The sequence below is a fragment of the Mauremys reevesii genome, linkage group 19 (assembly GCF_016161935.1).
Source record: "Mauremys reevesii isolate NIE-2019 linkage group 19, ASM1616193v1, whole genome shotgun sequence".
NCBI classification, from domain to species: Eukaryota; Metazoa; Chordata; order Testudines; family Geoemydidae; genus Mauremys; species Mauremys reevesii.
In genome coordinates, this window is record NC_052641.1 from 22,384,988 (window position 1) to 22,405,262 (window position 20,275).

General features: G+C 38.5%; 2 protein-coding genes across 11 annotated transcripts in view; both read right to left on the reverse strand.

Moving 5' to 3' along the window:
* Window positions 1-8,748, reverse strand: PDCL (phosducin like). Of its 5 annotated transcripts, none has more exons than XM_039507168.1 (5): window positions 8,609-8,748; window positions 7,884-7,947; window positions 3,068-3,239; window positions 2,206-2,387; window positions 1-774 (listed from the first exon to the last, which is right to left on the reverse strand). In XM_039507168.1, the coding sequence occupies exons 1-5, from the start codon at window positions 8,620-8,622 to the stop codon at window positions 223-225; spliced, it is 984 nt and encodes a 327-aa protein (XP_039363102.1). In that variant the 5' UTR covers window positions 8,623-8,748; the 3' UTR covers window positions 1-222. The 5 variants fall into 5 exon arrangements, with proteins under 5 accessions (XP_039363102.1, XP_039363103.1, XP_039363105.1 ...); XM_039507169.1 differs by having other exon boundaries at window positions 8,489-8,630; XM_039507171.1 differs by lacking the exon at window positions 8,609-8,748 and adding an exon at window positions 8,463-8,522.
* Window positions 8,749-8,868: 120 nt separating this feature from the next.
* Window positions 8,869-20,275, reverse strand: part of RC3H2 (ring finger and CCCH-type domains 2) — a 44,105-nt gene continuing 32,698 nt past the window's right edge. For 5 of the 6 annotated variants that reach the window (XM_039506692.1, XM_039506696.1, XM_039506693.1 and 2 more), the window contains 5 exons: window positions 17,524-17,605; window positions 16,778-16,912; window positions 16,015-16,122; window positions 14,864-15,012; window positions 8,869-14,239 (listed from right to left, as the gene is read on the reverse strand). In XM_039506692.1, the coding sequence (XP_039362626.1) occupies window positions 14,041-14,239; window positions 14,864-15,012; window positions 16,015-16,122; window positions 16,778-16,912; window positions 17,524-17,605 (673 nt within the window). In that variant the 3' untranslated portion in view covers window positions 8,869-14,040. The remainder of the gene's footprint in view (window positions 14,240-14,863; window positions 15,013-16,014; window positions 16,123-16,777; window positions 16,913-17,523; window positions 17,606-20,275) is intronic. The other variant, XM_039506697.1, reaches the window with a different exon arrangement.

Below are 20,275 nucleotides of genomic sequence, written 5' to 3' on the forward strand. Positions count from 1 at the left end.
CAGTTTTAGTTTACATTTTATTGAAGTAATTTAACAAAATGTTAAGAATTCTTTACATTACGTAGAATAAAGACTCTTAAAGTACTAATGGGCTAAAAGCCAAAGTGCATGGGAGGGAGGGGAAAAATATACAAAAAATACAGAAAAGAACAACTGAACAATCTACAGCAACAAAGGACCCCACAGGGCAACCCCATCTTACTGAACCCTTCGTTCACTTTTTCAGTCTATCTCCAAATCACTGTCTTCACTATAACATGCAGATGGGTTACATATGGAAGTCATCATCAGCAGATCCTTCTCTGGGAGCAGACCACACTCCTGTAAAAAAGCCTCCAGGTCCACGGCAAAAAAATCTTCTCCAAGCTGGTCGGTGATTCGGACAAAGTTGCCAATTAACTCTCCTCCCTTGTAGATGAGCAAAGCAGGTAGAGCGTTATTAGTAAAGCGAGTGCTGGCACCAATCAGGGAACTCTTAACTCGACAAAATTTGACTGTTGGGTACTCAGCAGCAAGACAGATCATACAGCCATTCACAGATTCAGCGCCAGGGATGTCATCTTCATAGATGTGGATCATGATCAATGTGTTCTTGTGTTCTTTATCAACTGTGTCCAAAAACCCTTCCCCACTGATGATCTCAAAAACCTGCTTAAACTGCTCCCCACTATGCAGCTGCTGCCTCATCTCCTCCATTCGCTGCTTCCTGTATTGCTGTAAAAACTCTTCATCATCTTCGCCATCATGAATCATGTTATATTCTTGTAAAGTAATCTATAACATGCACAAAGAAATGTTATAAATACACCACAGAGAGAAATCAACAACTCCATACATGTTACATGCATTTAGTATTTAAATCAAGGATGGACAGAGTTTGACCTGCATCATTCCTCATCTTTAATACCCAGGTACAGATCATGGAGGCTAGAGTTCCCACCATAAGATGCTCCATTTTGATCCATCCGGAAAGCACATCTGATAAAGATGGAACTTCCTACATTGGGACTTCTAGCCTTCATAGGCTAGATTAAAAGTGAGTGACTATAATGTGCTCCTATTTTATTCAAATTAGCTATGGCCACATGCTCCAAGTAAGATGCCAATACTGCTCTTAGATGGGCAGCTCGGACACTGTTTCTAATTTGAGTGGATACTGTCAGATTCCTAGTTTGTTTTTTCATCTTTTTTCCTAAGTAAATAGAGTAAATCTCTATTAGAAACAACATTTATTTCCAGATTTATTTCTTTGGCAAAAATAAATGTTCCCATGTTTTCTCTGGAATTGGAATTAACTTGGGTTTTATGACTATCATCTTTCAACATCTTGCTTCATTAACCATGTTAGCCATCATGCTCGAGGTTTACTGTTGTTGCAGTCAGCAGGGGAGCACAGAAAAAAATCAGCGAAAACCAGTGATTATTTCAGGCAGAGAGAGAATCTCTTAGCAAATGTAAAGTTCATGTAAATTAAAAACAAACAGATACCTAAAATTCAAGCAATTTCCCCCCATTATCACTTTATGATCCTAAACTGTTGGGCATGAGTGACCAAATGTAACCACCAACTCATGACCATAATACTGGTTTATTGTCAATAGCAGCACGTATCAACTTTAGCAACCTGTTCAATTAGATTAATAGAAACTGGTAATATGAGTCAATTGACCAAAACATCCCACTTAGTTTTTAAATAATTTACCACCTCTGACATTTTCTATCTTTGATGTCTAATGCTTTCCTATCAGTTTGAAGACTAAGCTGATCTCTTAACATTAATTTACCATACATTATAATCAATTAGGCCTCCTGGAAAGGAGATGTCTTACACAACACATTAACTTACAAGATGAAGTTATTTTTCAGGCAGAGCTGCTGCACTGCCTTTTTTTTTTTTTAAGCTGTTTCACAAACTTGGAAATAAATTTGATGAATGCATATAAGGAAAATACACAGTGTCTGATACAGATTCCGTCAGAGGTCTTGGGCCAGTCACTTAACACTTAAGTGTATAACATCTTCAAAGCACTGCACCAACATTAAATAATCTTGACACTACTCCTGTGAGGTAGGTAATCCTTGCACCTGTTAAAAGCAATAATAAATAACTACCATTCAAGGATTCATGACTTTTTGCAAAGCAGCCGAAAAATGGAAACTGCTAAAATTTATTAGCAGACGTCTCTCACTGTGCTCCCAGGTTACCTTTCCACTGATTTTTTCCTGAAGTTCTTTCTGCTTCTGTTTATCCTCCTCTTCATCCAAGTGAGATCTGCAGGTCATGGATAACGTTTTTATAAGTCGTTCCATCTCTCTACACTGCTCCTCTCGCTGCTCCGTCTCCAGTTGTTTGAATCTTCGCCAATCATTTATGACACCCTTTGGACCTGAAGGTAAAACATGGAGGCATTTTGCTTAGACAGAAACAATCTCTGTCTATTGCACTTTCCATTCAGGATCTCCGAGTCCTTTACAAATAGCAGTTAAAGGACGGACCATGTTTTAGGCTTATTGTATATTGCTCAATATGCTATAATCAAGCATAGGAATGGTAGCAAGTAACTCCCCATTTCTGCAGTTGACTCCTATGTCCTTGAACAAGTCACTCAACCTCTCTATGTCTGTTTTCTTATCTGTATAACACAAATAAAGCTTACCTACCTACATTACTTTCCTATTAACCTCAAAAGGATGTTGTGAAAATTAATATCTGTACAGAGTTTTGACACATTACCACTATCCAGGTTTAGAGGTATCCTCCAGCAGTTAGTATGGAAATGTTTCCTTTTCATAGCGATAGACGTGACGGGGGGGAGGGGAGAAGGAAGAGGAGAAATCACTTGATGGTGAAATAAATTTGCAAAAGCCCCAGCACAAAAGTTGTGTTCCATGATGTGCAGACAGCTCATCAATTTCACCTTACTAGTATCCTGTTGCTGGGGCCTAATGAAAAGTGCTACTACTGAATGTCCTATTTAGGTATGTCCCAGTTGGGTGGTTACTGATTCCTCTCCTCCAGTACTGGACAGGCATGCACAGGAGGATAAAATATTTGATGTCACAGTACCTGTGTTAACTGCAGTGCCATCGCTACTCAGCTCCACCTCTCCATCAACCGCCTCAGGAATGGTGCTCTCTCCGACTTTATCTTCTTTCTCACTGTCTTCATCTTCACTGCTGCTGTAGTAGTACTGGAGCTTCTCACCAAGCAGTTTATCATCTAAAGTAGTCATTGTATTCTAAAAAGAGACAGGTAGGTCAACATCAATGCATCTCTCTCTCCTGTATACAAGCGCACACACAGTATCAAGCAGCAAAGAATCCTGTGGCACCTTATAGACTAACAGACGTTTTGCAGCATGAGCTTTCGTGGGTGAATACCCACTTCTTCGGATGCAAGTAGTGGAAATTTCCAGGGGCAGGTATATATAAGCAAGCAAGAAGCAAGCTAGAGATAACGAGGTTAGATCAATCCGGGAGGATGAGGCCCTGTTCTAGCAGTTGAGGTGTGAAAACCAAGGGAGGAGAAACTGGTTATGTAATTGGCAAGCCATTCACAGTCTTTGTTTAATCCTGAGCTGATGGTGTCAAATTTGTATCAAGTATCACCTCAAATGTATAAAGCTGCTTACGCAATTAAAAGCTTGCAGTGAAAATTCAGAAAAAACCAGGAATGTTACAATACAGTTAAAAGTTAAATTCTAACCCTTATTCCTTACCCCCACCCTCCTTTACAAAGAAAAGGAGATAGTGTGCAGTATCTAGGTGTATCTCAAGAAATATCTTTCAGGGTTTCTTTTAGAAGCTCATCTCTTGGAGATTATCACTAAACATGAGAAATTCCATGTAGGCTCAAAGTTGGCACCTGGTCTCTTTCCAGAATCAAACAGAACCTCAGCAAACCTCCCGCAAATCTCTTTTCTCAAATGTATGTACTGCAAGTGTGGAAAAAGGAAGATATATATTTGAACCAATGGTGCTTTATGTACTCTTAACTGTCAGTTTCACAGGTCATTTCACAATAAGGATGAGCTCTGTAGCAAGAGGGGAACTCTGCTTTTGGCATTAGTCAGTGAAGTTGCAAGTCTGCAATTTTTACAAAATGTAATTATATTTGTAATTTATATAGTACCAGTGTTCAAATAAATAATTATATTTGGCAAATAAGTTGTTTTTGCTAATCTGCCTACGCAAGACTCGCAAGCAGTTAACATTTCACAAAGCTCATTTTCACTTTAATAAAACTCAATTGTAGCATATTACGCAACTTGATAATGCTGGCAACTCAGATACTAACAGAAGTGATACAACAAGGCTTAGAATAATTAGATTTTTACTGGTAAATATTGATTTCGCTACATAGACACTAACCAGCAAAAAATATTTCCATTGATAATAATCAAAACATACAGATAGGCAAAATAAGAAAAATGCTGCTTGAGGACTTCTTAGTTTGATTTAAGGGTATTTATTTTGTACATGAGGTTGATAATTTGTGTTTTAATGGTTATAAAGCAGGGGTTCTCAGACTTTTGTACTGGTGACCCCTTTCACATACCAAGTCTCTCCCCTTCCACATTAAAACACTTTTGCATATATTTAACACCATTATAAATGCTGGAAGCAAAGTGGGGTTTGTGGTGGAGGCTGACAGCTCGCAACCCCCCATGTAATAATCTCGCGACCCCCTGAAGGGTCCCAACCCCCAGTTTGAGAACCCCTGTTATAAAGCTTTAACTTATATCATTAAACCATTATTGTCTGACCCTCTGGCAGTTTCCCATAACTGTGAAAATTTAAACAGATAAATATATAAAAAAAAATGCTTAAAAATATCATCATCATCAAAATTTAAAAGTTAAAAATTGAATTTGCCAAGCCAATATGTACTAATCACAATTGCCCTTAAATCCATCAATTGACCTGAGTTATACCATTTCTCCATCTAAATACTTTTCTGCTGGCTAGAGATTAGCCAATGACAACAGTAAGAGGATATTCCCTGAAAAAGCTATCTGGGGTATTAGTAATTTACATACAGCCTCTCATACCAAATGGGTGTAAGAACAGACAGTGTCAAACATAAGAGACCACAAGCTGAATTACTGCCTGAGGCCGTAAAGAGAGTCCACAGCCCTGCTAACAGCTTCCACAACAATTCTCCAGAGCTGATGGAATAAAAGCAAACTTCACTGGTGTGAACTGCGATCCTGAACAGCTTGCTATAAAACTGAGAAACCTATTTCCAATTTTTTTTTTGGGGTGGGGGGAGAGGAGGGGTGTATGAGTGTGTGAGATTGACTCGATATCGTATGTTGATGAGGTGGACCTAAGAGTCTGTATTTCTATGACAAGGGCACAATCTATATTGTAAGGAGAAAGTGGTGTTTTTAGGTTTTCTACCAACCACTGGCACTATTTGAGAACTGTTGAAAGTAGGATTATGCAGATTAATGAGTAGATAGCCAGATGGTTCCGGCTAAAAGGTGATGAAACAGGATTACTGAGATTATTTTTCAGAGTAGAGAAAAATTACACAGAAGATATGGCCTGTATCTACCCTAGAGAAACAGAGGTAACCAGCTAGCATTTGGGGTAAGGTACATTGTCGTATTTGACTAATAGTACAACACATCACACTGTCAAAAGACAGCTGTATTTTTTCTAAGTGTTCATCCATATCTGAAACAGGGCCCATGGAAAATGGAAATCAAGGAATTAAAGAAGTTCATACCCTTAAAACCCCCTGCCAACTTTAAATTGAGCCAGAGAGATGCTCTGTCATGCTGAATTTAGGTATTCTATTTTATTTCCATGTACACCGCTACCTGATATAACACAAATTCAGATATAACGCGGTAAAGCAGTGCTCCGGGGGGGCGGGGCTGCGCACTCCGGTGGATCAAAGCAAGTTCAATATAACGCAGTAAGATTTTTTGACTCCTGAGGACAGCATTATATTGAGGAAGAGGTGTACTACTGCAATGTGTTTAGAGATCCTTAGCATTATGTCTGCTCAAGAAATTAAAGTGTTCGATTACATTCAGGAGACCTGGGATTGGAGGCGATTCCCTGTTCTGCAAGAGATAATTAGTTTTGCTTAAGGGCTTGGTTGTGGGAGAATTCCGATTTCTTTTTGCCTTCTCTTCTGCACGCACACCAAGCAAACTATTTTCCAATACAGAGAAAAAGTAGAGCAAAAGAAACCAGAAAAAAAAAAAGTGGGTACCATGTATGCCTGAGGCCTGTATCCTGACACAAAATTCCAATTCTTTCCAGTGTATCAAATGGAACTCAAATTAACATGATTAATTTATAGGTATTTCCTAGTTATAGTGCACCATCTATCAGGCAGATTTATGTACAAAACAGAGATATTCTGCTTATTTCAAATTAACTCAGAGGTAGTTGCACACATGATAAAGCAAGACTGCAACTACATGTCTTCAAACTGATCACCTCAGTTCTTGCAAGCCAAACAGGGTTGGATTGGGTCAGTTCTCGGTTGCAAGACCACCACGGTACAACCCTAGTTCTGCAAAAAGTCGTTTTGGTGATTCCGTAGGTGGTTCATTTATCTTTGGTTGATAACAAAAAGCACAAAAGCATTTCAAGTCCTTCTCTAGTATGGTGCTTTTGTTGTGTACATAGGGGAAAGCTTTAGAAGATCACTCCAGGGCTACTGTAAGACATTTAATAGTTAACTTAGTGTTTGATCTTAAATATTGGAGATGATTTGCATCGTTCTATTTTTGACAAGATTCATTACAACTAATTAGCTATAATTAGTCTAGGAAGGATTACATTTTTATCAATAAATGCTGGCAAGTGTTGATTTCACTGTACAAACGCAAATTGAAAAACATATTCCCATCAATAATAAAAATGTACGGATAGGCAAAGCAAGAAAAATACTGCTTGAAAACTTTTAGTAAAGGATATTTACTTGGTATATTTTGACAATTTATGTTTTAATGGTTATAATGTTTAACTTTTTGAATCCGTGTCTAATATTAAATAATTACTGTCTGACCCTCCCCATAACTTCCTGCAACTCTGAAAATTGAAAGAAAAAAAATATCCATAACTCTCCACAACAGTGAAAATTTAAACTGATAAAAAAAATGCTTAAAAATATTGACATCATCTAGCAAAACGATTAAAAAAAAAATTCTGCCAAACTTAGCTATAATGTTTCACAGGGATCTAATTTGAGCTCAACTTCTATATTTGGTATCTCTACCCGAAACTGGCCTGTTGTTCTGTCTTACTTTTTTTGTTTAAAAATTAATTTCAAGCCAGAATATTTTAGCACACCTAAAGTTTTTGCCATGAGCAGGAAACCATACAATGGTTTTGACACTTTGCAGATATGAATGTAGATGAAGCCAGAGTCTCCTGGTCTGTGTTGTTCAAACGCAATGGATTCATTTTGAATTATTCAAGTGGCGAATGCAGAATTACTAAACTCAGATTAATTTTATTAAAAATGAATCTCTAATCAAACCAAGCTTCTGCCTGCACTATTTCTGTCTCTGCTTCTGGCTGTTACCCCACATATGGCCTACATCTGGGCATTAGAATGAGGGTAGTCATGTGTACAAGGGAAGAACAAAGGTGGCTCTCAAAGCAGACATGGAAAGGAAAGAATGTCCTACATTACTGGATTTATTAATGTTACCTGAGCAAAAGGTGCAGGAAACCAGTATACACAGCCTGTATCTACAAGAAAACCTGAATGGAATAAATGCACATGTAGCTGGTCACAGTAGTAGTGATGGGGAAAGTATTTTTCCCTCCTTGTTTTGTACAAACATTTTTTAAAACAAAAACAAAACAAACAGGGCTGGGCCCATAAACTAGAAACAAATCCGGAGACTCACGGTTCCTGGCTCCTTTGCAGTGCTGACCTCTGGGCCACCTCTCGGCCAATGCTGGTCTCTCTCACTATAAATGCAGATGTACAAACACATATGTCACAAAGGGACCGAGAAGAGCTCTCCGTGTAACAGGTATTTCTCACCATGTTTTACCTTCACTCTCCAACCCCATCAGCTCTGGAAAGTGTCAGCTGCGGCTACGGAGCTGTAGGAACAGCAGCTCCAAAAAGGAACCTGGCCCCCTGAGCCCCCCCCGCCCATCCACCATGCAGACCCCCTGCCCTCCTGTGCAGCCCCCAGAACACCAACCCCCGCCCCAGCTACCCAGAGCCCAGAGCCCCCTTGCAGAGCCCCTGCCCCAGCTATCCAGAGCCCAGAGCCCCCTTGCAGAGCCCCTACCCTCCTGTGCAGCCCCAGACCCCGCCCCAGCTAACCAGAGCCCAGAGCCCCCTTACAGAGCCCCCTCCTGTGCAGCCCCAGCTATCCAGAGCCCCCTTGCAGAGCCCCCGCCCTCCTGTGCAGCCCCCAGGCCCCCCCCCCCCCCCAACACGCAGAGCCCCCCCAGCCGCGCTCCTCTGTCACCTCCCGGCCGGCCCCCCGCCGCCCACCTCGGGCCCACCGCTCCGGCGCTTCCTTAGTCCCGAGGACGAGCAGCGCAAAGGAGGCCGGGAAAGCAGGGCGGCTCCATTCAGCGAACGCGGGGGGGGGGAGGGGAGAAGGTCCCTTACTGGCAATGGTACATCCTGGCGCCAATGCACCTTGAGCGAACGGGGGCGCAACCACCTCCCAAAGGGGGGAGGGGTGTTCTCCTCGCTAGTCGGGCCGGCCCCGCTCTGACCCACTGCCCCCTTCAGCCGGGACTGGAACCCAGGCGTCCTGACCCCGCCCCCTCGCTGCTAGAGGAATGTCCCGAGGCGGGGCGCGGGCGCAGGGGAGGGGGAGGGGGGGCACGAGGCAGGTTCGGTCTCACACGTTACAAACACACACGTAAGGTGGACAATCATTTTATTTTGTGCATGCAAATACATGTCAAGTACTGCAAACTTTTTCCATCAATTTTCTCTCAAAACACTGAAAACCATGATGGTCTATTCTGTGACCAGCCAAAGCTAATATCTCTTTACTTCAGTGCTACAGCAAAAAACACACAGAATTCACTCTGCTATTCAGTATTATCACAAAGCCCACCCCACCCCATCTTTCCCCCAACCCACCCCAAATACAGACCATATGGTCCAGCGTTCCCATTTTATCCTATTCCTATAACACAAAGGGAAACATTACAATTTGGAAATTCAAAATTGAAATAAATGGAATAGAATTTATTCCCCTATATATCCCCATTTCATTTTACAGAGTTTAAATTATAGGTTTAAATAGAAGCTGAGAATGCACCATAAAAATGAGCATTAAATCCATCGTAGCGATGGTGCCTGCTTTATACATGATGGATGTACACCATCTTTTATTTCATTTACATTTCAATCGAACAATAGATTTGCAAAGAAAATGTCTAATACAGACGTAAAAATATTCACACTAGAGCTTCACAATCGGTTGTACAATTGACAAACAGGCCTCTTTTCCCAACTTTCCAGCTAAGCAATTTTATAAAACGTAATCAATGCAACAAGAAAAAAAATTCTTTAACTTCCAGGGAAAAGTATATGCAGTAAACGGTATAATGCAGACAGCAGATGCTGCAAGCTAACCACAATACTCTGAGTGGCTGTACAGTGGGTATGTGCAGTACAAATAAAAGCCACATGTGTTGTATCACAACTACAGTATAATGTACTTGTTTGCCCAGCGAAGAAAATGCATGCATTTTCATGCCTTGGATTAACTGAGGCCTACACTGGATAAAATTGATGGGATATGTGCAAATGATGTTGAATTTTGACAGTTATAAATGCAGCCAGGCTCTGTTTTATTTCAGACTTTGTTAAACATGAAATGCCAAGTGCGAGCTTCGGCAACAGTCTTCCTTGAATAAAAGGTTTTTGCTTAAGTGTGGGGAATTTTGATAATTTTGCTGTCTTTATTTTACCCTTGACACTTAGAGTTAAGTTGTCAGAGCACTCCCTTGCCAGCAAAGAGGTGCATTGTGACTACTAGTACCAAGGAGTTAGCTGTGCATTTGTACTGGAAAGAACTGGTCATTTAAAGAGCACATTTACTGTTTTCTGCTTGCAGGAGAGGCCCTTGCATTAGAGGGATTTCCTAACAGAAAAGGATTAAAACTATAACAAGTAATGCGCTCCAAGTACTATGGATGATTCATTAACTTCTCATTTGATTAAGGTCTAAAATTTCACATTTTCCTTCAGACACAGGTTAGTAATGGTGGAAAAAAAAACCTTGACAAATATGATAAAGGAGCTGCTAGCAGATACCTCTCAAATAGTTTATGTACAACAGCAGATACTTGACAAATTGTGCTTTAACCAAAAAAAAATAAAATAAAAAAATAAATAAATAAAACCACACACCAAATTGTTTTGGGTTTTGACAAAAAATTTTTTAAAAACATTCTTTCCCCAGGCCTTTCTTTGTGTATGATTTTGTACCTCACTCAGCCCGGAGCACTAACACACAAGAACAGCATTCAGCTCATCAGCATGAACTTAAAACTAAAATTTCAAGTGTGTTATCAAAGCAGTAAACTTTTCAAATTATATGTTTACAACTGGTGTCCTGATGTATCACACTTTAGTATCACTCTGTACTAGTCTATCAAGAACCAATGCCAATTTGCTTTGCAAAATGAGTCTAACCTATTCTTTGAAAGGTCCAGTATACATTCTACAATGCGCAATCTGTATGAACAGTAACTCATTCATTTCTTGTTACAGGAACAAAGTATCAGTAGCAGGGCAGTCACTACAATAATTTATATCTTAAGAATGTCATATTACAACTTTGTCATAAAAAACTAGAGAGCATGACATATCAAATTAGAGATTAATGCTAGTCCTAAAACCCAGCTAGGAAATGAGACAGAACGAGGAATTAATCCAAGTTGTGAGGCAACACATTTTAACTCAGATATTGATACTTCTGTATCCCTGACATGTGAAATCCCTGCTGTACCTCTCCTGAAAAAAAATATGCTCATCTGCACAAAGGAAAGGAACCACACACTTCTCCCTAATCTGCTATGGGCCTTTTTCTGACAGCGTAACATATCGGGCCAAAAACCTAAATGGGATTCTATACTACTACTACTACACAAGATTAGTCACAAAACTTTTAATGTCAGAAAGTTAGCCCTTCCATTGCCCAAAAAGGCACCTGATTTGCAACTAGATACACAAACACATATTGGTTTGTATCAGGTCAAGTAATTAAACTTTGCCAAAAATGAACCAGAACTATAGTCCCATCTGTAGCTTCCTCTTATTAGGGCACCCAGAGGGCATAGTTTCATGGCAAGATAATAATCAGTGTTAAAAACTAAGACAATGTTGGCACACTACTAAAAACCCCTCAATTCTTGTGTCTGTCGTCATTCTAGATATTAAAGGTTCAATACAAATTAGCCTCAACCCAGAACTGACTCCTTTTCAGCGGAAGCGTGTGGTCTTTCTAGAAAGCTATTGTATCATGGGATCTTCTGCTGCAGACAAGCATATATAAATACATTTGTTCTTAGACATGCCAGTAAAGTTGGCAGGAATATGTTAGGCTGATGTATTTTCACTGGACAAGACAGACGAACTTGTGTAAGCAGCTTATCCCAATCCCCCTCCAGCAGAGCACAACCAAGTTTTAAAATTGCAATTTTAAAATTAAAAAGTTAAGGTAAATACACAAGATCAATTTATGTAGTATATATTCACCCTCAGATCATGCTGAAGATGTTCTGTGGAGTTCTGGAGCACAGAGGGCTCTTTCCCTGAGGGCGAATAAGGACTTCTCAAACCTTTATATTTTCTCTATTTTTGTAACAAAATAGCAATTTAAAATTTAAAAATCTTTTTAAAAAAATTACATTACCTTCAACGTGGAAGATCTCACTGTTTAAATATCCATGAAATAGACATACTGGTTTGCATATCCGTTTGGAATTACATACAGCAAATAAAAGTACTTCGGAAGCATTTCAAAAGTAATATAAATTCATATTTACAGAATGGTCTTGATATAAAATATACAACAATCATATTCACGGCTAGCATTCTATGTTAATTTGTAACATCAACAGGAAATGAGTTAAGGTGACAAGGTGGTCTAATTCTTGTTCCTAATCATTTCAGGCTGCAAAGTGAAACAAAATACCAGTCTTATTCCAGAGATGAGGTGGCACTGCCTATCAGGGAAGGTACAGTAAATAGCCAAAGAATCCAAGAAAAGGCTACTTTACTGTTACTGTACAAATATTTCTTTACATTTTAGTATTAAATAAGTGTGTAAGATCTTCCATACTGACACCAGAATAGCAAAACTAACCCTTGGATTTTCAGATATATTTACAACATAATTATTTCATGGACATGTTCATTAAGAGATATCAAATACCAATATTTTCTCGGTCTAATCAGTAACCCTCAGGGAAATGCCAACCCCCACCCCTCAGAAATGTGCACAAAACAGTTATCAAAATCTTATCTGACACATAGCTGTGATTTTGTAAAATAACTCAGACGACCAGTAACATGATCCTTTTAAAGCATTTTGCTAGCAGGAAAAGCCCTTACATACAGTACACCTGGTGAAAGATTAGCTTGGCTTAAAATATTCCAGTACAATTTTCAGAGTAAACAACTTCACAGAAGTTAATAAAAACATTAAAAAAAAGTAAAACATGTACCAAAGAAACTGAAGAGGACAAACAATAAGATAGTAATCACCAGGAGGGAAGGTCTTGCTTTCTTTTCCAAAATGGTGACTGAATTTTTAAACTTTAAAGAAACCTATGCCCAGAGTGCTTGTGTGTGTGTATACTGTATCTTCAGTTGACATATCTAATACGACTTTTCAGTCACATCGTAGCAGGGCACATACTCATACAATTTTCAGCACAACTCTATAGGTCTGATAATGCTACATTACTGTAGGTTCAGTCAACAGATAGTGAACAAGCAAAATTAAATCTGAATAAAAAGTTATGATTAACAATATTTAACCAAGACAATGTAACGAGTGTCCAAAAACCCCACTAATTAGTTTAAATTAAAAAACAACAATAATCAGCAATACCATATTGTTAGTCAGTGCAAACACTACATACAGGGTTTTCACGGGAAAGCCAAGAGCACCTGATTCTTTTGCCAAGTCATCTGGATTCTATAAATGCAGGTGGAGAACTGCATTAAAAAAACCCAAAAAAACAAACAAACCAAAAAAACCCCAAAACACCCCCCACTGTTACATTAGTGCATAATTTATCAAAATGGATGTGCATATAACTTGGGGAAATCAATACCAAGAACATTAGCTGAAGGATTTAGGCACTTGGGTTACTTTTTGTAACTTTACTTGGACAAGTAGCCTGTATATAACTATCAACATTACTAAAGCAGAAATGAGAAAAACACAAAGAAGAAATAAAAAACTACAGCAAAGCACTGCACCACAGTCCTGCATATAATGCAGTAGTACAAAGCTAAAGTGTGTTAACCCTGTAATAAAGTCTAAAGTACGAATCCCTACCTCTCACTCTTCAAACAGGAAACAATATTCCATGCAAAGTTCCACAACTAAAGAAAAAGCAGCTGCAACAAGATGCAAGTTCCTTTCTCATGAAACAGAACAGAGACAAATAAATTAGTTTTACTTTCACTAGATGTATCGTTGTAGGATCCTGCTAGTTTAAATAACTGAGTTGTTAATCTTCTACAGAAGCCATTTTAAATAAGAATGGCTCAGTTACTGCACCGGATTGCTACAAACTCATAAAAAGCTGCTTTAAGCTTAAGTAAAAGAATGTCCAAATTCCATTAATTTGTGGAAAGTGAACGCCTTACCCTAGTAAATGTATCTTTTCAGAATGCTAATGCAAGAGGGGCTTGAAGTATCAAAGAGTCCACAGGAAATGGATGACCCCAATATTATTTTTTTTAAAAAAAATATACATTATATAATATATATTATATATATAAAAAGCTAGTGTAAATGCTTTCACGGCGTGGTCACAAGCTGGAAAGATGAATGCCTTTCAGCTGTTAACCATTTTGCCATTCGCAACAGGCTTTAAAAAGTCGTTTTTATCCTCAGACATACTGTGAGCACTTTTCAAAATGAGGCTGCCAACAGTGACTGATGTGCTGATGGGCAGGCAGCTTGCATTGCTAAAGGATCCTGTGATAGGCTGGCTGAAGCAAGAAGTTACGGGCAGGACTGCTTTCTGCTCCTCCCTGAGGGGAAAAAATAAATCATACAAATATTAAACTTCAGCTTAATGCAAAATATCAAGAAATAAATTGTGCATTAAACGATGCAAATATTGCAATTAAATGGTAGTTAGTGGAAAGGCAGAATATTTTACTATAGAAGGGTATGCTCACAGAGTAAATGCAGATTGCCTCATTTTCAAAGGGATCATTAAATGGTTAAAATACAGTAGCATGGGTGATTCCAGCACAAAGTATTCTGCACTTTTTTGGCATAGAAGTAGTTAGTGGAAATTAAGTTTAATGCCGACCTTGCAGAGATTATTTTCCCTGAATTCTGGTAATTATAAAAATACTTTTGTATTTGCTGTGCAGTGTGGGAATATATAAAACATAGGTTTATATCAATTGTTACCTAATATATACTGAAAAATAGGTAATTCAAATGCATAAAAACTGGTGCACCAATGGTACATTTGGTGGGTTTTATAATCACAAGCAAATCCATTCTAGTTCTCAACAGTCTCTTCCCACTTCACCATGCATACACAGTGCAGATGTCTCATCCAAGTGTGAGAAGCTAAGCAGTTCCTCTTTAAATAGTCATGTTTTAACCACTCTGATGCTGCTGTTTTGTCTAACACTCACAGAATCACAAGGTCTTCACCTAAACTTTGTCTCTTCTGCTCCAAAGGTTCCTTTTGGTGTTTCTTGAGTGAATGTCCATTCTCTATAGTTGTTCCATTGAGCAGCTGATCATCCCGAGAACTGATACCTAGCTGTATGTCCAGTATCTCCTACAGGAAGAAGATAGAATTGTCCATCAATATTGTGGCTACTTGTTTTGGTAAGCCTTCCAATTTCTATTTATTTTATGTAATGATTCTGGAGGTCAAAGGCTACTCCTAGAATCTCTTCTCTTTTTGGAAGGTTCTCCACTCCCTTATCCAAATCATTAATTAAAATACTGAATAGTACGAGACCCAGGATGGACTCTGCAGGACTATATTAGATACATCCACCCCCAGTTTGACAGCAAACCATTGATAACTACCCTTTGAATACAGTCTTTCAACCAGTTTTTAACTCAGTTTATATTTATCAAGTGGAGCAACAAAAGAGGTATGGAAACCAGGAGAACCAGTATGCATTATGCAAAGCCTTAATGACAGATATCTATTCTTTTTGAATGCATGACTGCTTTAGAGAAGGGCTGTGATGATCCCTTTTGTGTGGTATGAAACAAGATCAGAACATTTTATGACTGCACAATGAAGGTGAAAGAAATAATGTTTAAGGAACTGAATGCAGCCTATTAATAGAAGCAAAATATAAAAGACAGAGGCACTGGCAACAATAGGAATATAAAGAGCAAGGACAATTTTGTAATGAATTTAGTATTAGAAATGGGGTGATTTAAAAGTTTTGTTTAAGTTACTATATTGTAATAGACTTTACATGTATTAAAATACTTTTGGTTTCCATTTTGTATATTGGGAAAAATTACTAATGCTATCTTGTATTTAACAAAAAGAAAAAAAAGTTTAAAAAACTTTTGCAATTAGAGCAACATTGACAACCTCAGATGACTGGGACTAGCACAAAAGCAGCCCAAATTCTATACTAAAATGGTGCCAAAGAAGATTCAGAGATCGATATAAAACCCACCTTTTTATTTTAAAAGGTTTTCTACTATAAACATGAATAATTATTGATTTTACAAGAAAGTTTCTAGAAACAGCTGAACAACTAATCAAAGAATTCCTTGACCTCTTCAAACAGGCAGTTCTTGTACATACCTCTATTTGTTCACCCTGCCCATCAGGTTCATCAGTATCAAGGGCGGAAAGCTCTAATTCAATGTCCCGATCTGGCTTTGTGTCGGCACAGTCTTCAATATAGTCAGTCTGCAAATACAAGAGACTTTTCACTTTCTGTATACAATCTTCAAGGATTCAAGTTAAAATGGAAAATAATATCATAATCCACATTCCTGAGCTCTGAGGGGCTAGAGGGGGGAGTAAGAAATGGACAGCTACTTGGATACCAATGGTGTCTTTGGGTACAGAAAAGATTAGATACTTCCTGCTTACTTGCAGAGTAGTGTAAAGTATGTGGGTGTTGGAAAGGAACGTTTTTTTCAGAGTACACTAGCAGATGTTTTAGCTTTATATCACCTACAACTGGAACAGAGTACAGGGATCGCTTTCTTCACATAATGTGAATAGCTGGTGGGAGAACTGATGGATGTGGACTCTTTCCATCTTCCATGTTTAAGTATACTTCCAGTCAACTGTATAATGTATATCTTCCCCTGCCCAGCAATCCACAAAGGTGTAATAAAACAGAACTTATTTATGAGGAGTCCCTCCATGATCAAGCCACCTCCTGACTGAGAAGCAATACAACAAATGCATCTTCTCACTCTCAGACACTGAACCATGTGCAGCATCAGTAACTAACCCAAAAGAGCAGGTTATAAGTATTTTAAAATGTCACACTTCCAAATATATACCCAAAAACCTCAGTGATCTGATACATCCCAATCATCTTTTTCTTTACCTCACCATTCCTCAAATCAATTTCCTTGCTTAAAAGATTTAAGGTAAGGCGACTGCCTTCATCTAGGGAATTCCACTTCTGTTGCATGGCTAGTGCATTAGCCTCTCTCTGAAGTAACAATGAATTACTTTTGGCCTGTGGGGAGGGGGGAAAAACATAATTGTTACTCAACTACATTTAAACTTTGTATTGTTAGACTGCAAAACAAACCTCCCCACACAAAGAACAGCTCTCTCTAAACAGGCAATTATGTATTCTCAGAATACACTGCATACAAATATACATCAGGGAAAAAATTTCTTCCCCGATCCCAGGGCTGGATCCCGCAAATACCAATACTTAACAGACATGGCAATTTCTGCCATGGACAACCCTATTACAGACGCTCCCCGGGTTGCGCAAACCCGATTTATGGAAATCTGGGCTTACGGAAAAAGTTCTGTAAGCGCTTTTTTTTTTGGTGCGTAATTGTCAGAGATACATTCTTGACTTACGCAAAACTCAACTTACGCAAGGCGTTCCGGAACAGAACGCTTGAGTAAGTCGGGAAGCTTCTGTAAAATAAATGGAACTGCTCAGGTTAATAAGCACCATGCCTGGTGTTAAGTGTTAATAGGACTAGGCTCTAGCTCTCTCATTCCTATCAGTCACTTTGGTAATTGTACAATTAAATTCTGCAAAGCATTTTGAGATATATGAAAAGCACTATATTATATAAAAGTTGTAATCATGGTACATCATCTTACTTGTTGTAGTTCAATGCTCAGCAGATCTCCAGTACTAGAATGCTTTCTGTGAGCAGATAAATCAGTAACTATGAATCTTTCCCTTTAAAGAGAAAAGCAGCTGTTATTGTCATACACAGTGATAAAAGAATGAATCGTTTTTTCAGTGACCCCTCAAGCTTTGCAATTTAGCTCTAAACAGCTTAGGCATCTGGATAAAAGTAGTGTGCATGAAATAATACTTAGCACTTTACAAACATTACCTAGTCAGTCCTCACAACACCCCTGTGAAGTAGGCAAATACCTTCATTTTACATACGGGGAAACCAGGGTGGATAAAAATAAATGATTTAAAAAAAAAATAAAAAAAAAATCAGATTTTTTTGATAAAATGCTTTTGGAGGAAAAGATAGTTTTAATTAAGATACATTTTAGCTCAAAGATATCTCATTATGGAATAAGAATTACAAATTCTAATTCTATAGTATGAGACAATATATTCATGTAATGTTTAAGAAAAGGTTTTGTAAATGAGTTTCAATAGTTAGATATAAGGGGGGGAGGGATAGCTCAGTGGTTTAAGCATTGGCCTGCTAATCCCAGGGTTAGACTCAATGACCTTTCAAGGTTGCTTCCAGTTCTGTGAGAGGGTATATCTCCATATATTATTATTATGGATTAGGGACCCAATCTTATGGGGTTCCAGGGGCTTCTGTATAGATTATTTAGGTTAATCTTTCTATGTAAGCAATGGCACTCAGTGCTCAGTCTAGAAGATACCATCAGAGATGCTTAGTTTTGCAATTCTCAAACTATGGATTTGTCTCTCCAGAGATAAACATTTTTGCTGTTAAACATGGTTAATTAATAAATAAATAAATAAATAGGGGTGAGAAATAACAGACCTCAACCCTATTGTCCCTCTGCAAATTTGTGTACACAGAGTCAATCCCTTACCTCTCTCTACAAGTGCAAAGTTTCAAGAAGTTCAATGAATAGAAGATAGTTGGGGGCGGAATAGATCTGGACCAGGAGAAGAAGTCTGGAGATAAATGTGAGAAGGGAGGGACAGGCAGCAGAAATAAAAGTGAAACTGTTTGAGCCGCATATTCCAGAAGTCTTGAGGTCTTTCTCAGTGTAGCCTTCATTGATTTGAGATCTACCGTGCCATTCTCTCACTAGAAGGGAAAACCTATACTGGCAGCAGGCCGTAAGAGAGACGCAGTTTGGGAATATTTTAATGAAGTTCCTCTACCTATGGGTAAGACAGGCATGAGTGCAAAATGCAAACAGTGCAACAAAGAAATGCAAGCCCTGGCTGCCCGAAAGAAACAACATCATGAAAAGTCTTCCTTCTCAGGAGGAAGCTGCATTGAAGATAATGAAAGGAACATGCCTGAACACGCAGGATCTTCAGGTTGGGAAATTTTTATTTCAAGTATCAGAGGGGTAGCCATGTTTGTCTGGATTTGTAAAAAGCAACAGAGTCCTGTGGCACCTTATAGACTAACAGATATATCGGAGCATAAGCTTTCGTGGGTGAATACCCACTTCGTCAGAAGCATGTAATGGAAATTTCCAGAGGCAGGTATAAATATGCAGGCCAGAATTAGTCTGGAGATAACGAAGTTAGTAACGTGAGGTAACCTTGTTATCTCCAGACTGATTATGGCCTGCATATTTATACCTGCCTCTGGAAATTTCCATTACATGCGTCTGACGAAGTGGGTATTCACCCACGAAAGCTTATGCTCCAATACATCTGTTAGTCTGTAAGGTGCCATAGGACTCTTTGTTGCTTTTTATTTCATACTTCTTTCTTAAGGACTGCCTGTCTTCCTTCTGGACTATTCTTGAATTCTCACATTTGAGCAAAAAATATAGTTGTTACTCTCATTTTAGATGTAGTTGTGATAAAAAATAAATAGCTGAAATACATTTTTTTTATAATTTCACCTTTAAAGAAGTACTGAGTGTCAGTGAATGCAATGAGTAATACTAAATGATAAATATGGTAATAATCATGAAATAACTGCATTGACTTATTAGGATTCTGAAGACTATCCACCTTCAAGATCACCATTTTCTATAGTTTCAGAGTTATCTGCCAATGATAGTGTTTCAGTCACATCATGTATGTCACATAGCCACAGTATATATCACCTGTAGCAAAAAGAAAAAAAAAATCTCCATCATCTAGAAACAACCATAGATAAGTTTGTGGTAAGAACTAGCAGATTACAAAAAGAGGTAATTGATGAAAAAATTGCCTGTTTTGTTTATGCAACAAACTCTCCTTTCCGTATGATTGAGAACCCTCACTTCATTAACATGGTTCAGTCATTAAGACCAGGATACGGTCCACCCAACAGAGATGTCACAGGCAAATTGCTGGATAAAGTGTATAAAAGAGAAATTGACCAGTGTGCAAAAGATCTAGTGGGTGAAATTGTTAACCCGAGTCTTGATGGGGGGAGCAATGTCCACAATGATCCTGTTGTATGTGCTTGTGTGACAACAGAAGGAGGGAATGTCTTCCTTACAAAAATGATACGTCAGGAAATGCACACACAGCAGAATACTTACAAGTAGCAGCAGTAAAAGCTATAACAAATTGTAGAAAAAAATTCAAATGTCTAGTACGCAGCTTGGTCACAGACAATGCTGCAAATGTATCCAAGATGAGAAGAAATTATTTAGGAGAATGTGAAGAGAGCCCCAAGCTAACAACATACGGTTGCAGTGCTCATTTGATGCACCTCCGAGCCAAAGA

Bases quoted from the DNA above. Each gene is read 5' to 3' on its own strand.
- PDCL (XM_039507168.1), bottom strand. The intron at 3,240-7,883 runs GTGAGTCTCCGG...GTCTCTTTTTAG, and splicing joins CTGCAAAGGAGCCAGGAACC to AATACAATGACTACTTTAGA. The intron at 775-2,205 runs GTAACCTGGGAG...TGCATGTTATAG, and splicing joins AGGAAAAAATCAGTGGAAAG to ATTACTTTACAAGAATATAA.